This window comes from Lycorma delicatula, chromosome 7 (genome assembly GCF_047948215.1).
Source record: "Lycorma delicatula isolate Av1 chromosome 7, ASM4794821v1, whole genome shotgun sequence".
NCBI classification, from domain to species: domain Eukaryota; kingdom Metazoa; phylum Arthropoda; class Insecta; order Hemiptera; family Fulgoridae; genus Lycorma; species Lycorma delicatula.
The window spans coordinates 43,771,267-43,792,446 of record NC_134461.1 but is presented as its reverse complement, the minus strand read 5'-3'; the positions used below and the strand labels follow the sequence as shown (position 1 = coordinate 43,792,446).

Genomic DNA, 21,180 nt, shown 5'->3' with positions numbered 1-21,180 from the left:
CATTCACTAAAATTATGAACACCATGAAATAGAAAGTGAGTAATGGAAAAGTGAACGGTTCTATTGATTCAGTGAAAGAATTATGCTATGAAATCCATGTTCAGTTTTGAAACAGTTATTTAAATCAGTCTGAAAGGTTTTCATTTTCTTTGTTCATCCTACTACTGTTTCTAATGACTTATAAGAATTATTTATTACGTTATTAATAATATATATATATTTAAATTTCTTTTTCATTTTACAGTAACTAAACTTTTATTTTTTAGATTTTATTCTTCAGCTGTACAGAAAAAATGAATAAGTAAAAAAAGTATTTAAATTAACAATTCCAGTTTTGAATAAGTCGTTATAATAAAAATGGTCCAGCCCACTGCTAATTGCTTTGCATTGTTTAAAGTTGATACAATCTTTTCTTTCTTAACGTCTACCACTGTTGTTGAAAAAGTATTGTTTTTAGTTTTATATATATAATTTTATTATAATTAATAAAAACAGATCATGAATCATGATACAGTATATTTAGAAATTTATATTTTTTATTCATTTTAATTAATAAGAGAAATAGTGTCCAGTATGATTCCACTCGTACAAAATAGGTAACATCTAAGCAAGTTGACCAAAACTGAAAATTCAGCAACATTGAAAAATTAGTTGAATACCTAACAAATCAAATCAGGATATTTCTAGATCCTTCCATTCTTTTGGATTAACCCGCAAGTTAACATAAATTGTATAATTAGGATATGTTATTATTAGTAAAAGGAAAAATATATTTAACTTTTAAAATATTTTAATCTTCCAGGAACTATCTAGATTAGCGTTTCTCAACCACCTTTTTTTGTGGCAGGCCAGTAAAATTATAGAAAAATTTACAGGGACTGGCAGATCCTCAGCTTAAATTTTTTGACAAAAAAAAACTTACAATCATATTTTTATTTTATTAGCAATTAAACTTACATATATAAAATACTAATTAATATAATTTTTATCTATAAACAACAAAATAATATATAAATGAAAATCAGAAAATAAATAACAAAAAATAAATGTATGTTGTTTTATTTAAAATAGGAGCTACAAACAAATCAAATTACAAACTAATTGTAAATGATAAAAGTTAGTGAGAAATTCTTGTTGCTCATTTTGCACAACTGTTTCAAAGTCGGGTTGTAAATTTCTTATCTAATTGAGGAGATGGATTTATTGAAAACTATTTTTTGTTTTGGTTTTAATAAGTGTCAGCTGAGAATCCAGCTTCACGCAAATAGGTGGTTGCAAAGGGAAGTAGCATTTTCATGGCTTTTTTATGTAAATTTGGATATTCAGTTTTTATTGCGATCCAAAATTTAATGTCTGAACTCAGTTCCGAGACAATCTTGGACTCAGTTCCAAGAGACATTCTTGGTCTCCATTACTCAATTATATTATTTCAATTTTATATTATTCAATTTATATTATATTATTTTTATTATTTATATTATTCAATTATTTTTAATAAAAAAAAGGATTAGTTATCCATACATTCATCTATGCAAGTTTATGTTTGTAAGGAAGTATTTTTCAAATCCATTATATAATGACTGTAAATTTTGACTTATTACTACATTCAGATTATTAACTATTAATTCCTTCTGTGCAGTAATAAAATCGCAATAAGAATTAAATACCTCAGGATTACCTTCTTCAATTTTTTTAACCAAAATTTTCTTACTTTCATTTGGTGCTTAATTCATAAAGTCTGGTAGGCAGATTTCCTCACGAGGGCCATCTTACTTCTGCATGAAATAAGAGATGTTGGTGTTCTGCTCCTACCTCTTGACAATGAGTGGCAAAGATTGTCTTTCTTTACGAAACTAACAATTTTTGTACATTCCAGTAAAACATCATTTAATTTAGGTGATATATTTCTGGCTGCTAAATGCTGATGATGTATAACGCAATGTGTTAGGTAATATATCAGGAGAAGCGATTTCTTGAATTCTTGTTGTTACTTCGCAATTCTTCCCAGTCATATTTGCTGTTCTGTTGGTACACAACCCCAGTTTAAGGAATGGTTATTAATATACAAATTCAATGAATCAAAGAACTTGTCATGTGGGAATCTAAATTTTTGCAACATAATAATGCTTCTTCAATTTCTTCACAAGAATAATCAATGTACCGTACGTAGCACAGAAAAATAGCTTTTTTAGAAATATCACATGATTCGTCAATATGGATGGCCAACACTGGTGATTCTTTAATACTTTTTATTAAGTGGTATTCAATATTTTCGGATAGAGTTTTCTTATCATAAAAAACTAATCTAATGTATAAGATTAATCTTATCATATGAAAAAGGTATTGATCTGATTTGATCTGCAGCTGAAGGTCCAAACATTTCATTGTACCAATTAACACCGCTTTAATTAAATTTTCTCCAGTTGTGAATGTTTTTTTTTTTGTTTTGGCTATATGTAGTGCAACTAAATATGAACATTTCAATTGCGATTTATTTTGAATAAAAGTTTCTTTAAATATTTTCTTTTGGAGATTAAATTCTTGTTTTTATCGATCAAAATATTTCAATGGTTTCTGTTCTAGTTCGGGATGTCTTAATTTTAAATGTCACAACATTTTGGATGATTTCATGGTATCATAATTCTTAACTTCCTTAAACATTATGTACATTGAATGTACATAGTCTTCCATAGAACCAGTCAAAGTATAAAACCATATTTCAAGTACTCATTATCATAACATCCTGTGACAGCAGATTTATTTTTCTTGTTTGGTGGACATTCATTTTCTGTTTCACTTGATATTTCTATATATATTTTCTATATTTCCATTTCCCGTAATAGAACTTTTATTGTGGAAAAAATTATGTAAAGTTCCTTGTCTTTTTTTTACTCATTTTAAGAGAAACAAAAGTTGTGTTTTTGCAGCAATTAAAAGTAAACCACTTCACTATAAGACATACTAGTAGTTGATTGCCAATGTGTATGTTCAGAATATTATTAAATAATTATAATACATAAATTTTATATTATTATCATACATGAATTTTTTTATTGTTCATTTTTTTCAGTTTAATTTTTTTGTGGGCAAATTTGTTCAAGAATCGATAGCATTATCTCGCAACCAGCACTGGTCCTATGCACTGGACCGGTGGTTGAGAAACACTGTTCTAGACCATTTTTTTACAACTTTTATTTTCATTGAATGGTATCAATTGCACAATGATGCTGAAATATTTATATATATATATATTAAAAAAACTATATAAAAAATTCAAAGCTTACGTTTATAAGTCAAAAGATTAATTTAAACTAACTGCTTATAAACTATGATAAAACTATACTATATTATGCCAATTAATATAATTTAAATGTATAAATAAAATTATAAACAAATAATTAAGCATAAACTCTCACATATACAATGAATAATGAAAAGAGGAAATTAAAGATACCAAGAAAAAAATAATGACTATATTAACTAGAAATCAATATGATTAATAAGAAAAGCTTTCTTTATTTTTATAAATTAAAAAATTTAACAATTTAGTTATAGTTTTTTGAATTACTGTAGACACACTATTCAAAATTATGCAATTTTGTTTTACACCTTATATTCCTGAATTTTTCATTATATTTTTAATTTTGTTAAACTCTTAAATCAGTTACACAAAGACAATATTTATTCTTTTAGGTTAATTTTTGTAACAGCTACCATTAATGAATAATTCAACAGTTTTTTTGCAAATCTTTTAGGAACCATTTTTAATTTAAACAAAAGACTTTTCCAAGAAAATATCTTTCTAAAGGTTAACTTTTTAAAACTTTCTTATAAAATCTGAAGTAGACATTATTTGCAAAATTTTAAAATTTTCAAAATATTTTATTATATTTCCATTAGGGTTATCATAATGATTTGAGTGATGATCATAATTTAAACTAATCCTTATGATTTTTTATTTTAACAATTAAAAATTTTTAAACATTACATCGTCTTGAGTATTTATTTGTTTATTAATTATGTATGTCCTGTTCTTTTAATTGAAGCTTGAATATTTTCATGTTTTCTAGAATATTTAATATCTTCATTTTTCTACATAATGTAATATTTTCATAATCATTACAAAAATGATGTGTCATTATGAGGTGTCAATCCAGATCTCATTTGTGGAATTAATTGTTTTTTTTTTCAACCTTTTCTACAGTTTTAAAAAATAAATAATTTTTTTTAAATTAATTATTATATTTGTTTCTGGTTTTCTACTTTTGTTTTATTTTTCAACAGTGTTGACGTCATTATTATTCATTTTTTGTCATCATATAATAATAAGGAAAAATTATATTTATAACATTTTGGATTATTACTATTATTATTATTATCATATTATGCACAAATTCAGGTTAAATAAATAAATAACATTTATATTATATTCAATAACATAAATATTATTTCATAACCAATGATTAATAATCATTATTCATTGCTATTAAAAAAAAAAGAATAACAAGGAAACTACTTCAAAAGATAAAAAAAGCAAAAAAGGAACATCAAGTCAAAAGAAGAAAAACGAATATGGGCAAAATTTATATCCACAGGAAAATAAATATATAAATTAAAGGATTTTTTAAATAAATTTAACATAAATAATAGCATTTACCACTAATAATAAATTTAGAAATAGTATAGAAGAAAAGGGCAATTACAATAAAAATGGGGCATACCAAATAAATTATGATTATAACATGATATATGTAGGACAATAAGGACAAAAGTTTAAAACAAGATTTAATGAACATATAATGTCATATAAATACAAGAAAAAAGATTCAAATTATGCAAAACATTTGATAGAAAAAGGACTTATTCCCAATGAATAAAAAAATCTGTGAAAATATTACATTTTGCAGAAAAATAAAATGTTTAAATATTCTTAGAAAACATACAAGCTAAAATTAAAACAAAACAGGACATAATTAATGAATAAATTTAAAAGATATGGACTTGAAATTAAAATGAAAGTAAATTTAAAACATAGAATTATACTTTTAAATAAAAGGGATAATTAAATGGATCTATGTTAACTAATGAATGTTTTTAATTTTCCATTTCCATGAAACCATAATTTTGTATTTCATTTATTTTAACCTGTTCTTCAAATTAAAATTAAATATTTATTTTTGGTGATTACTGATAATTTCAGATTCAATACCAGGATTATTCTTCTAAATTATTATCTATCTGTGTGTACAGTTAAGGGATATGAACATTTAGGATTAGAACGTGGAAGATAAACACAGGTGTCCTTTACGTAAAGATTGTTGCATTAAAATCATATACCTTGGGTCTGAGAATTTTGAAAATGTCCTTTACATAGAGGTATTCATAAACAGGTTTCACTATTATTCATAATTAATCATAACAGTTTTTCTATTATTTTGTTTGTAAATAAATTTGGTTTTCATTCTCAACTATCAGTTTAAAGCTGCTTGGATTGAATATATCATCCTGTATTAAATGAATTCTTTATTGTAATTTTTCCCCGCCAAAATTGAGTGAAATTGTAAAAGGTTTTCACTGAAATTTTGAATGAAATTAAAATTACAAGTAATAAATGAAGAAAAAACATTCATTGTTGGATGAAGCAGAAAGACTCCTTACTGATCACACGTAGGCCATTTTCAAGAAATAGTCGATTTAGTTGTAGAAATCATTAAAGAAAATTGAAGGCTTTTGTATTACAAGAAATGCAATCATGATTAAGAAAATTTTAAAGGAAGTTTAGGCTAGTGTAGGGGTGCATGATGAAAAGGAACAGGCTAGTCTTAAGACATCATATAACATTAACTAAACAATTACCAGTAGATTACAAGAAAAAATTTATTGTTTTCCAGAAACATGTTGTTAACTTAAGAGCAATACAATTATCCACTAGATACAATTGATAATGCTGATCAAACTCCTGTTTTTTTTAGCATGCCTACACTAACACAAAAGGTGAAAAGTCTGTATTAATTAAAACAAGTGGAAATGAAACAGCATGGATAACTGTTATGCTAGGTGTTAGCCGATAGATCAAAACTGCCACCATTTGTGATTTTAACGTTGCCAAAAGAAACCCTATCAAAAAACATTACTATACAAATAAATGAAAAAGGTTGGATGGATGAGTCTTTGGTCAAACATTGGCTTGACATAAAACACATCATTAGTGACGTGTTCGTGATGAGAGTTAATTTTTTAATACAATTTTTTTTTATTATGAAGATATAAAAAAACAGTTTTTAAAGAACTCTAAATCTAAAAATTGACAAAAACATTATTTTTTTTTTTTTTTATAAGAAATCTTGTACAATTTCACATTTAAATATAAAATTTAAACAAGTAAAAGTATATGAATATATATATATATATATATATATAAATTTTAAAATTAATTTCTTATTTGTGGTAAAAATTTAATTGTGGGGAAAAAATGTCTACCAACTTTTTTCCTGAAAATTAAATTAAAAAATGGAGGGTCAACCTATATTTGGGATCAACGTGCATTCCAGCAATACAGTAAATCAGTGAATATAACAAAAAGCTTAATTACAATATCACATTATACCATCTATTATGAATCTTATTTCCACACATAAACAGATCCCTTTAGATGCCATCATTTTTTAATGTTTCCACACACAATACACAAGATGTAATTTTCTAACAAACATAGCTTTTTCCTTATAAACAATTACTGATACACTGGTCAACAACATAAGTACGAAGATAACAGTATAAGTGCAGCTGCAGACAACAGCAACTATTACTTTGAAATCATTACTTAGGTGCTGCAAGAAAAACAAATTTTTAGTCTAAGTTTAACATCAACATTAGTATTACGAGGTAACCTGATAGCACATGATTTGACTGTGCCAATACTAATGTGTATTAAATGACAAGCACAATTACATATGAAAAATGTATCAAATCCTATAATATTTATAATACTGCATCAACCATTATAAAATTCTACAAAATGAAATAATTTTAATAAATAAATGGTCTAAGGATGGTAACTTATTATACATTTTTAATCAAGAGAAAATAATATAGTTTTGCAAACCAGTCTAAAAAATAAAAATAAAAGGCTAGCTAGATAACAAAGTTTCTGTAGATAACAAATCAACTGTAAACAATTTCAAATTGATTATCATTGACAGATTATTTTATCTGAAAGATATAACAAAGTACTTTAATGGTGCAGTAATTTTAAAATAGGAAAGCAGCTAATTTTCATCTTCAAAGAAAAGAAATATAAAATGATGAATCTTCACCTGTAGTTGTAAAAAGTAAGTAATCTATTTCATTCCTCTTTAACTTATTGGGAATATAATGTATTTTTAATTGTTCAGAATTTTGATGAAAGTAATACATATACCAGCAAAATATAATTGTAAAAACAAAACAATATTTGTTAAAATCCTATAAAATAAACTTATATTCAACCTCTACTGGGTTACTTTAAGGTACTAATTATTGAATTGAATGGTAAATTTTTCATTTTACAACATGAAAACTGTGCAACATGATTTAATTTGTAATTTAACATTTTTACACAGAAATGTTTGTGTGAAATATATGATTCATTTACCTGATCAACATATAAAAAAAAAATTATTAGGGGAACTACCTAGAAGAGAAATGTGGAAGACCTAAAAGTGTGACAGATTAACTTTACAAAAACAATGGCATAAAATTTTATCAGAATATGAAGAATAGTTGATATTCAGGGTATAAGAAAGAAGCTAAAGTGAATTTTGGCCAAAGTTTACAAGAGTAATTGTTAAATGACAAAGAGAAATTTTCACTTTATTAGAAGATCTGCTTCCAGAAGAGTTCAACACTCACAGACTTAACTATAAGTAGTTACCTAATCAAGTAGTCAAGTACCTAAATACTTAAAGTATTTAAGTATTTAAGTATTTAGGTACTTAAATACCTAAATACTAGGTATTTCGGATTGGATTCATCAACTGATTTGAGTAAACAAAACTTCAACTTCTTAAGAAACATGATGAGAAATCTTTGTATTGCACTTGAGTTTGTTAAAACAATTCCTCTTCTTGTAATGACATTTTAATAAGTAACGCATGTCTACTAAGGTATCTAAATTTTTTAACAATATATAATTTTTTTTTACTAATATAAAACCTGACTTAATTTTTTAAAAAATTGTCAAATATTAATTAGATAAATTGTAAATACTTTTATGAAACTAATGGATGCTCAGGTTATATAACTTATTACGCTGTATATGTATCACAACCAGGCTTCCTGACTTCTAGGACAGGGTACTTCCCAACCATTCCTGTTAGGTAGTAGTTTACATACATGAAAAACCAGCAAATATTTCCAAAGTAAATATTTTATATATTATTAGTGAAAAGGAAAACTTGAATCGAATAAAAATCTGTTTGCAACAGGATTCTTTTTAAATCCAATGAATTTACCAAGAATAACCATGTTAATTTATTTCTTGAGTAAATGAAAAGGAATCTTTCTAACATCAAAATGAAAAGGAAATTTATACATCTACAGTAAGATTATAAGATTGTTATAGAAATCATAATCAGATAAATATATCATTAATTTATTATTACTTCTTTTACATGCAAACAGATTACTGATTATCTTTTTTTACAAAGAAACTCAGTAATCAATCTGAGTATTAAATAACTAGTTCTAATTATTTTCAATAATTTTTAAAACTGAAGTAGGTAAAATATAAAATTAAGAAATGGTAATTATATTATGTTAGCACTAAATGTTTAAGTAAGTGCATGACTACGATTTTTTACAATATACCACACAAGTTAATATTTAATGTAGGTGATATTTTTTGTTCAGTTGGGTAAAAAACTGCATATACTGGCTACTAAGTGTATTAACTGTATTATTCATTAAAATTTTCTAAGAATGTATATAAGATTCTTATGATGTATCAACAGTACCTTAGTGGATTTCCAAACATAAAAAAATGAAATTTTTTTCATAAATGCTATTTATCTAATACCATCTATTTTTGGTTAATAACAAATATCTTTTTCGATCAATTAAAGACATTTATCTACATCATTAAAATAAAGTATAATTATGATTGATTATAACTCAAATATACAGCAGAAATAATAATAATAATGTTCAAATTAAAATGATATCTTACATAATGTATATGAAGCTCAATCAGAAATGCAAACACAGTTCAATTTTATTGTAAAATAGAAAGGAACTTAATTATTACAAATAAATGTGAATCATTTAATTATATGCAATATTTCAGCCATAAAATTTCAAAGCAGGACTTTTAATATGCCCAAACTCCCCTAACATTTTTAACCATTATACTGAAATTATATTATCAATTTTAATCATCAACCACCAGATACAGAAAACATAGAAGATTCTATTATTTTGTACCACAATGATAAGAAAATTAGTTTTATTTTACGTATAATTAATTATAAAATGTTGCTGAAGATGAAGTTATCATTCAAAATCAGTTAAAAATGTTATTGAATGTAATATGAAAAATCAAAATTAAAACCAATAAAAAATAAACTGGCAAACTTAAGAAATAGTTTTTTTTTTTATAAAACATAAAAAAGAGGATAATAAACTAACCAATCAAAGATAAATTTTAACTTGAATCCTGTTTAGATAAAATGATAAATGAAATTTATTCTTCAGCCAGTCATCTTTTATAATTTCTAATAAAACATTGTTTAAATTAGTTTTTATCATTTATAATTATTTAATACTGTGGACTGAGAATATCTACCTTACTACATGTAAATATATATAATCTAATACATAAACAAATGTCTCTTGTAACAAGCAAAGTTATCAACTCATAATAAAAAACCACAAACACAGGATGAGTGTAGGTTTTACGTGTAGCACTTTATACGTATTGCATAGGGCCAAGGTTACTATATACCACTGGTACTTAATAATAAAAAAAAATGTTATAAAAAGTAAAAATCCAGTTTTTAATTGCAAAATGTTCTTATTCATTGAAGATATCCTTTCCCTCTTCCCAAATAAATAATTTAGAAAGCTATAGGTTTAGGATTAAATTGCGTTACACTTTTGACTCATCCAATTATACTCAGGACTTAGTTACAAGGAATTAAGATTACATTCTCATACAAGGATGCAGCTAAATTACAGTTCAGAAGTTGAGTCTCAAATTAATTATTCCAGACAATCTCATTAATTATAAAAATTTGTGATAAAAAAAGAAAATACAAAAAAATATTAAATATAAAAGAAAATACAGCTATTTTATTTAAGTTAACCTTATTAACATACAAAACTAAAATCATCAAACAGGAATTTTAAACAAAAAAAAAAAACTACTTTTTTCAAAACCACAAATTTTTGTGCTCAACATACCAGAGGGGGAAAATTGATAAATACACACCATTTTCATTTCCAAAACTAAAAAAAAAAAATAATAGAAAATTAATTAATTTTGATTAAAACTGAGATAAAAGCAGGATGCATCATGTAAGAGCAATGATCTACTTTCCTTTAATTTGGAACTACGATATTAAAAACAGTCAATCATCAGACTTCTCTGTCAAGATAAATATTGACTATTTCAGAAGGGTTCCTCTTCTTGTGTAAAATAAAGGGGGAAATGTTCTAACTAAGAAAGAAATTCAAATGTTTTGGATAGAGAATCTTATAATATATGAATATAGATAATAGAAAAGAAAGAAGAAAGTATTTGGAAAGTTTTCAAATATGGTTGTGAAAGTAGCATAATTTTACGAAGATGATAAAGGAAAACACCACACTGTTGGAGCACATCCTACAACAAATTATTTTCAAAGAAGGAATATAAAAGGAAAAATAGAATGAGAAAGGGGAAGAAAAATTAGGTTGCTTACAGACAAGGAAGTAAGTAACTATAAGGAATTAAAGATGCTGAGAATTAAATGATGAGAATTCAAAGAGCTTAAAGACGCAAGAAAATTTCTAAGAATTACCATTTCATTTATTTATTTACATAACAGAAATGAATCTTAAAAGATTATTCATAAGTAATTCTCAAATACAAGAGGAGTTAGGGTTTGAATTTTTCTTTTACAGAGGCAAAAAACTAATGCGTAATAAATACTGTTCATTTATGATATCAATTATGTTAAATAAATGAGTAACAATTAAAATAAAAATGAGTAAAGGATTAAAATTATCGGGAAAATAAATGGCCAGAATTGTTATCAAAATAGGTCAGGTCAGTAATGTAACTGGAAAACACAAATTACATAATTTTACACAGCAAATGAATAAACAGTTCATGTAGTAATTTATAGTAAAACATAACTAGGAAAATTAAGCTGAAACAGGTTGATACATAAATTTCAGTCAGTAATTTCTTAAAAATTGTTGAATAACTGTAAATCTTTCAATTATAAATAGTACAATTACTATACTCTGGATAAAAAAAATTACGGTAAGTATATTTTATGGTTAATTAACTAAAATGGACAAAAATGTAATTTTTACTAATTACAAAATATTTGCCATAAAATACTTCATTTTTGCATAAATAGTTCTATTATACTGAAATATGTTTGAAGAAAAATGTTTGTTATATTTACATCATTGCTAGCAAAGCAACTGCCAATAAATAATTAGAAATATAAATATCAAATGTGAAATATGAATATAAAATTGGATATATAAATATAATTGTAAGTAGAAAATATAAAATGCTTATTAATTTCAATTAACTATTTAATCTATTTTTAATTCTGCAACTTAAAGAGAAGAATAGGGAACGCACATAAGAAAGAAAAATAAAAAAAATTTGCCACCTTGCATTAAATAATGAAAAAATCCCTTCATTAGACAAGAAATGCCTTTAAAGAATAAATTTAAAAAAAAATACAATAAAATAGAAATCATATTATTATTATTAAAATTTTGAAGCTTTTTTACTACTATGTTCCTGCTTATATTTTTGTTTTTACATGTTTTTTTTAAAGTCATAACAAATTTTACTAAATTTCAAAAGGGAGACTTTATTTCTTCTTTTGTGCTTTTTAGTTGAAAAGAAAAAAATCACCAAACATACAGACCTATTAATTTAGAATTAATTTTACACTAATGTGAAAAAATGGTCTTTTCTGTAAGATTATAATTAGGCTACACACATTTTTTTACATGTATATAAAAGTTTCTACTGTGCAGATATATTCAGCAATTACTCATTTTCTCTCTTCTGTCACCCATTATAAACTGAAGGTAACAAACTGTAGTTCTACTGTACTTTTATGTACATTCATGTTGATGAATAATGGTTAAATACTTTTAAAAAAAGTAAATCATAATTTAAAAATTTGGTTGCATTATATATACAGATTCTTTAAATAATAAATCTTCAAATAACTTTTCATAATAAGCTATTTTAAAATATCTTCATTAACACATACAAAACAATTTTAGTAAAACTAAACAGAATTTAATAAATAATTAAATAAAACAAACAAATTTATTTAGTTCAATTCAGCAATACTTTTAAATATAAAAATCATACAAAGGTTTATTTTTTAAAAATAATAATGAAAGCTAATTGATCTAAAGTGGCAAAACTGGGGTGGAACAAATGTGTACCAGCAAGTTTACAGTTATTATATTTATATTTCATGTTTTGAAAATCTTATTTCATTTCTCACAACCAACATATATTTATTTTTTTTAGATAAAACTGTTATTTCTAGAAAAATGAAGCAAATAGAATAAGAGGTGCATTATTAACAATGGCAATAATGTAATGAAAAAAATCACATTTGTTATTTTCTAATCACAGTATCATCACCATTATCCAGTTGAAAATAATCACTTCCACTTCAAATATAATAGAACAACACTGTTAAAACTACTAAAAAAAATTGCAATATTTTTAATAAAAACAAAATCTGATAGCTGCTTTCACAATTTTTTCTAGCACATTCACAGATTCATGTAATTATTATTGAAATAAATAAATAAAAATAGTTATAATCTTTTAAAGGTGAATTAATTTAAGTAACTGGTTTAAGTACAAATAATACAAAGATAACCAGAATTTTACAAAAACTTAAGGAAATGCTCTTAACCCTAGCTATAATAGATAGGCAAAAATAAATAAAAATATTGGAATTTATACATATTACATAAACACATTTAGCAATTATTTTTTAACACGTACAAAATTTTGAACAATCTTAATATTATTGTAAGTAGAAAAAAACAGTGAGATTTAATTACAACCCTATGACAAAAAAAAAGAAATATTAAAAGAAAGATGAGTAATATAAATCACAATACCAATATGTGAACTATTGTGACACATAGTATTATAATGACAATGGTTTGACAAACAGTTTACACATTTCAATGCTTGCGTACACAAATACAACATACATACTTTTATATTATGCATTATTCAGATAATGAATATTTAAACTCATTAATACATCAAATAAAATAACAATAGTAATAAAAAAGAAAAACAATAATGTAAAGAAGCAAGTAGTAGTTTAATACATGTGATAATTATTTCAATAATATTTATCACCGACATCAATATACATTTCTCATGTATATTGATTCTAGTAATATCAACGACTCAATGTATCGGAGCTTGTACTAGCCCTGCGATTGGAAGACAGGAACTTATGATGACCTTCAGGTGATCCATGCAATATATCCCAGATGTGATGTACGATCAAGTCTATAGCAACTGTAACGTAATTCAACAGAAAGAAGCTTATTAGTTTTCAGAACCTTGCTTTACTTTTCTTTAATTCATTTATTTACTCTTAACTCTAATTCCAGTTTTTTTCATTTTTTCAATGATATTTATAAAAACAACTCATTCTATAAGTTAAATTTTGCAAAGAAATGAAATTAAATAAAAAGTTATTTATTTAATTAAAGAAATATTTAGCCTAATTAACATAAATTATATTAAATAACTCTACCTAATAATATTATCTTTATGGTACAGTCAACAACTGGAACCACTTTTCAGATATGAAACTGATCATATCATCAGAGGAAATCTGATGATAAATTCTATCTGATCAATGGTTAGATGGTAAATGTGGCAAAAATAAGTACTTTCAGAAAATTGCTTTATGCTCTCATGCAAGGCATGTACACATGCGCGCGTGCGCACGCACAAACATACAACTTCCAGTCTCATTTTGGAGCATTTGTATGCTATCATTTTAAATTCCCATCTCTCAACTAGAGTGAAAGATAATTACACGTTCCCATAATTTTTTTTTTGGGGGGGTTCAGGGCAAAAAATGCTTATTGCCCAGACACAATACATTTGTTGTAATAAAAAAATATATATCTAAATTAAAATAATTAAATTACCATCTGCTTTATGACAAATGGCACAAATAGTTGAAACACACTACAGTAATTTAAATCCTTGAATATAAATAGAGGCCCTAGGAAATCGTAAAACCCAAGATGGCAACATTCATTATACCCTAAAATAGATTGCATGTTAGCCCTTAAATGAAAAAAGTTGATAGTCTTAAATAATATTATTTTTTTTCCAATTTTCTAGCTTTGTACAATAAATGCAGTATATATTTATTTAAAAAAATTAAAAACAGCAGCAGTTTACTGCTGCTGCTCAGCCCTAGTGACTTACCCTACAGCTTCAACTTCAGTTTACTGATTTACTGATATTAGCTAAAGTTAAAAATTTTATTATATATCGGGTGTTTAAAACTGACTATCCAATATTTCATACAAAAGTTTTCCATGTTGATGTAAATAAACAGTTAAGTCCAGGATTGCTTCATTTTCCATCTTTTTATATTATTGTTTTATCATCAGTACTTAGATCTGGATACACTTCTTCATTCCTTTCTATTCTGTCAATTTTTACATCCTAAATCCAAAAATATTCGATTCATATATTATATAATCTTATTCATCTACATTTATTTTCCACTTTCTTCTATAATGTAAGCGAGTCAGGAGAGCTTAATACATGACCTACCAACCTTGCGTTTCCTTTTTTAACTGTCACCAATTTCTCTGTTCTAAAATTCATTTTAAATCTTCTTTATTCTGAATTATATAAATTCACCTCTTAGTTTTCAACATCCTTTCTACCAATTTTCAAGAGCCATTACACTTTACTGGTTACTGTCTGTTTTATAATGCTACATTGGAAGCAGCTATTTTAAAAGACCTAAGGTTCTGAAACCTGTTTTTTGTTAACAAGAGATTAGTATTTTGCTTTCTTGTACAAAGTAAAGGAAGTATTGTGATCGTGAAAATTTTCAGTTTTTCAGATTTCAATGGAAATAGTCACACTGATCATCTCTGAATCCATTTTGACTAGTTTCGGTGTGACATCTGTATGAACGTATTACATATGTATGTATCTTGCATAATTCAAAAATGATTAGCCATAAGATGTTGAAATTTATGATGTAGGACTGTTGTAACATGTAGTTGTGCACCTCCCTTTTTGATTGCTATCACTCAACCAAAAGTGTCCAAAAAAGCCCAAACATAAAGAAATTTGGATTTTGGACTTTTTCTTCACTGCAATAATAACCTCATTGAGAGCTTTTCGATGATATATCATAATTGGAACTTATTTTCATTGGTTCTTGAGTTATAGTCAAATGAAATTTTAATTAATGAAATATTTGAATCTGAGAAGGGGAAGGGGCACATTGGTTAACACACCATTTTTCTAACTTTTTTTTTAATTTAAATATATTGATTTATTAATAATTATTAACCTCTGATTGTAAAAAAAATTACAATAAATAATAATTCAATAAAAATAAAAATAAAAAAAATATGAAAAAATATTACTAGTTATTTTTAAAAAATGTATATATTTACTTTAATAGGTGTACAAGGAAGTCATGTGATGCCCACATAATTTTTTTTTATAAAAGTTTTATTGGCTTGTACCATTCTTCTTAACTTAAAAAACTAAATAACAAAATTATATTCAAATATCCTAATGTTAAACTTTTCATTTCTGTTGCGCTCATCTTTCTTTTACTTCTGCTAATTGAATTGCTCTTTTAGAAATGAATCCATGTCATTCAATAGTTTTAACAGATTATTTCTAGTTTTTTCTTCTAATTTTTATTTTTTATCCTGAACTGCCAATCCAGTCCAGCCTTAAATTTAATTTTTTAGCTCCTTTAATGCTCTTAAAAAAAAAAAAAAACAATGAGGATATGCTTCATCCTTTTCCCACTCTTTCTTTCTTACCACACCTTGTCTTTCCTTATAGTTATTTTTATTATTGCTATCTGATACAGTTGCACATTATAATGTTTTCTTCCTCTACATTCCAATCTTCTTTGTTTTTAAATAAACACTGTACTCCATTTATCATTATCAAGTACTTTTTTTAAATCTGCAAAGGACATGGTGATGATAGCTTGCATTTTTCAAGAGGCCCTCTAAAATTAATTTAAGGGCTAAATTATTTTTTGTCATACTTTGAATGATCTTCCTATAAAATTAAACTAGTTTTCATCTAGTTTTATTTTCTACTTCTCATTCCATTTTTCTACAATTATTTTATTTAATAATTTTCAAACAAAATGGTTAATTTAAGAGTATCTCATTATCTGCTCCTGCCTTCTTTGGTAACATAAAAATAATATTTTTATAAAAATCTGTGTGCTCTTTTTCAATATCATAAAAATTGCTTCCATAAAACAAAGCAAGCTAAATGATATGGAATTGCTTCCCTACCTATTTCTACAAACTTATCCTTATTTAGGTATTTCACAGCTTAGCAAAGTTGTGATTATTATAAACTAATCTGAAATCATACCTTTTTCTTGCTACCTCAAAAAATTTCCCTTTTTTATACAGTTCTTCATGCATGTATTGTAAATAGAGTAAACATAAAGAAAACTAAAAGCATGGCTTTAGAAAATAATAATACAACACAAGAACAAGAATACAAAGAACAAAGTAAAACAAGCATATCATTTCAAATTCTGGACAGAAGTTTTGTCATTGTATTGAATTGCATTGACATAAAAACTGTCAAGGCAGATGAAAAACACAAGCTTATTTTGTTTTGCTCAAGAAAGGTCTTAATGTAATTTTACTATTTCATTAATCCTAAAAAAAAGGACTTAATTGAGATTTTACAATTAAATTTCAGGATTTCTCTTTTAAGCACTACTCATTTTATATACTGTGTATAGTCCAATTAATGTTAAGCTGCTATACCCTACTACAGTGTTATAATAACAAAGATGAGAAAAAACATAGTTGATATTAATCTGTGAAAATAAAATATAACTAACTTATATTAAGTCTGACTTCAGAACCACACAAATCATCGGTATAAACTTAAAAAAAAATTATATTTACGACTGGTTTTAAAATTTATTTCTTAAATTTAATTTATTCATGTAAAAAACACTCTTTACAAAAGTTATAAAGAAAATTTTGCAATTGTAAAGGACAGGAAAATGAGCACTTCTTTTAGTTCATTTTCCAGGTCTTTAAGTCCACGAAGTGTATGCTCCAACATAATGGAACGGCCATTCAGAACAGTTAGTAACAATAACAAATAATAAAACATCTATTTTAACATTAACTTTAATAAAGGCAAACATCTAGCATTCTAACATTCAAGGTTTAGGATTTACAAAAATTCAAAATGATAGTGTACATACGTACATATTATTAATTAAGAAAATAATCCTTCACGTAGTAAGTTACGTTCAGATTTTTCTTTGTTGCTATTTTAGTGAAGTCAGTGCAAAGAAAAACAGAGACAAATTAATATAATACATATTTTTTAATTTCTGTTATTTATAATCACATTAGATTTAACTCAAAGCAGATTTAAAGTTTAGTTCACTGTTACACTGACACCAATTTAACTTACAATATATGCAGCTCTATAAAAGCATCAAAAAAGAAAATGAAAATGTGATACATTTTCCTTAATCAGAGGATGAAACTTGCTATTATTTGCATGTTTGAGTAACAATATTGTTGGTCCCAAGCCAAAGAATCTGGTAAAAGTGGATAATTGCTTTGAATAACTGTAATCTTTTAAATATAAATTTGGATAGAACTTCTGCTTCAAAGAATATTATCAATGATGACCTGCTTCATCAATGTAACTGGAGAGTCAAAATTAATGAAATTACAAACAGGGGGAATACAAGGTACAAGTCATGGCTCTGCATTTTCAATCACCCATGAATGATTAAATTTTTTAACTAACATTTGCTAGGTTCCATACAAACTGAAAGATGCACACAAACAAGATTGTTTAAAATTTTGAAAAATCAGTTCAGCTGTTATGAAGACAAATGAGATTTATTTCTATCACAAATAATAACGCTGAAGGAAGTTAAGCCCATAATTTTAAACCCTTAAAAGTAAGCAACAGAATAAATCCTTATGAATGAATGAACTGGTTATTGGTGTATTTCCTCTCTTGTACGGACAGAAAATGGAGAATACATCACAAAATTAGCTTGAAGTACCAATATTTGAGGATGAACAATGAACTAATATTATGTATACACAATTTGAGATTACAGATAACCAGAGGTTATAAATTGGTTGATAACCAAATTGTCAATATCCTAAGTGAGAAAATAAAAATGTTATTATGCATAAAAATAATTTTATACTTTCTCTTGTAACTGAATGAATATTACAAATTAATTTAGTTTATTGATTCCGAACTTTTAAAAGATAAGTAAAAATAGATAAACAAATAACAGAAATTAACAAGTCGACATATTAACAAATAAATATGCATAATAAAAATTCTAATGTTGGGATGCTTTACCAATTGATTCATATATAATAATGGTTTACATGAAAAAAAAAAAAAAAAAAACATAGTTGAAGTCTAAAATGGAGAGAAATAGTTAAGCCCCTTAGAAAATTATGTGAATAAAGAAATCCGAAACAATAAAAGTAATAAAAGAAAGTATATAATTTTTTTTAAAGACCTGGCTGCAATGTCAAAATATATTAAGAACAAGTGATAAAAAATTAAAACATTTGATAGCTATACCTACCTAAATAGAATTTAAAATAAAATATATAAGTTAATATTTTTTTAAAGAAATTAAGCTGTGGTTTTCTTGTCAACCAGCTCTTTAATCTGGTCATCAGTAAACAAAATTGAACTAACTCAGACAATTGAACACTAAATCATGAATGTAAAAATATATTCTGTGAAGTATGTGTACAGTATAACCAGTCAGAAAATGTTTTAACGTCTGCCTTATCTTTAGAATCAATTTATTTGCTTTCATGAAATACACACATTCTCATTATAAATAAATACAACAATCTGATAATGACAACTTTAAATCTGAGAATGAGTACAGTGATTGATATCAATTAGCACTGATGACTCTCATTGAACCAATATACCAATATACGAGTAGTCAACACTGTGCTGAATTTTGTCATTATTAAAGTACCACATACGTGCAGAGATATTAAATTGCGACAAGTTTCTGTAAAGCTTATTCTTTGGAAATGAACCCATAACAAAAAAGCTACAGGTAGATTCATATGAATAAGGGCACATGTTTACCTAGTCTGACCAGAATATAACAGACCTTTTTTTCTGCAGAAATTACTTACAAGTGTTTACTAAAAAAAAAAAAAACAAAGAACTTTTTAAACCTAAAAATGAAAGTGTTCAAAAACCAACAATATATTCTATAAAATGAACAATTAGCACCGGAAGAAAATCTAGAATGGCGACATAAATTAAAAAATTTATGATTAGCTTAGTAATGGAAATGAAAAATAATGAAAAGAAATTTAAAATTGTTAAGGGACATAGATAGATGAGTACATACAAAGTGTGTTCAAAAGGTTATGAGAATTTTTGTTTTTTTGGAAAGAATTTTATTTATTCTCTACATTAATGTTACTACCCCCTTCAAAATAGTCCCCATTAAATATTATACACTTATGCCAGTGCTTTTTCCAATCCCCGCAACACTTCTGGAACTCGATCTTTGGAATAGTGTTTAGCTTTTTCAGCTATTCACTTTTAATCTCATGACACTTGTAGAATGACAGCCCTTTAAGAATCTCTTCATTTTTGGCAATAGAAAAAAGTCACATGTCTGGTGAATATGGTGGCTAGGGTATCATTACAGTGTTGGTTTTGGCTAAAAATTGACAAACAAGTAATGAAGTGTGAGCAGGCACATTATCATGGTGCAAAAGCCATGCATTGTTTCACCATAAATCTGGGCCTTTTTTCAGATTGCTTCATGCAAATAGCATTGAACTTGCAGGTAATATTCCTTATTGATAGTTTGTCCTTGTGGCAAAACTCATGATGACTATGCTGTTAAAATCAAACGACACAGTGAGCATAGCCTTCACATTTGACCGTACTTTCGAGTTTTTTTCGGTTTTGGTGATCCAGAATGCCTCCACTGGGACGATTGAGCCTTAGTTTCGACATTTCTGTAAATTCATGTTTCATCACCTGTTATGACATGTTTCCATAGTTCTGCATCATTGTTGACTTCATTTGGCTATTCCTCAACAATTTCCATTCGCCGCTGTTTTTGTTCGAAATTCAACAATTTTGGAACAAATTTTGCTGTCACAAATTTCATTTCCAAAACATCCAAAAAGATTTCATGGCATGAGCCAATTGATATCCCAACATCATCAGCGACTTCTCTGATTGTGATTTGGCAATCATTCATAAAAATTGCTTTCACTTTTTCTACCTTTTTATTGGATACTGATGTGCTGGGGTATCTGGGGTGCTCGTCATCTTCAACATCTTCATGACCTTCTTGGAAACACTTATACCATTCGTAAACCCTTGCTTTACTCATAGCAATATTTGCTTTACAAAAGCAATATTTAACATTTTTAAAACATTGTTACACTTTATTCCATTCTTATAGCAAAATTTAATACAAATTCTCTGATCCATTATTTATACAAATAAAAAATCGTCAATCATACCAAAATACATGTTATTCTTTTGACAGCTGACAACAAACTAAACATCCAATATGGCTAAAAATGTAGAGATACTTTTCAGACATGTTTACCAACACAACAATGAAAAAATCCTGAGAATCGGACTAATACAAGCCA

The 21,180-nt window shown here is 26.0% G+C and overlaps 1 protein-coding gene across 2 annotated transcripts in view; it reads right to left on the bottom strand.

The window, feature by feature from the left end:
- The window catches only part of Uck (Uridine-cytidine kinase), a 109,007-nt gene that overhangs the window by 26,840 nt on the left and 60,987 nt on the right, over positions 1 to 21,180 (bottom strand). Inside the window, exon 7 of one of the 2 annotated variants that reach the window (XM_075371608.1) lies at positions 11,740 to 13,777. The exons of the other annotated variant lie outside the window; for it this stretch is intronic. Coding sequence (XP_075227723.1) covers positions 13,656 to 13,777 — 122 coding nt within the window. The 3' untranslated portion in view covers positions 11,740 to 13,655. Of the gene's footprint in view, positions 1 to 11,739; positions 13,778 to 21,180 lie in introns of those variants that run through there. 2 annotated transcript variants of the gene reach the window in all.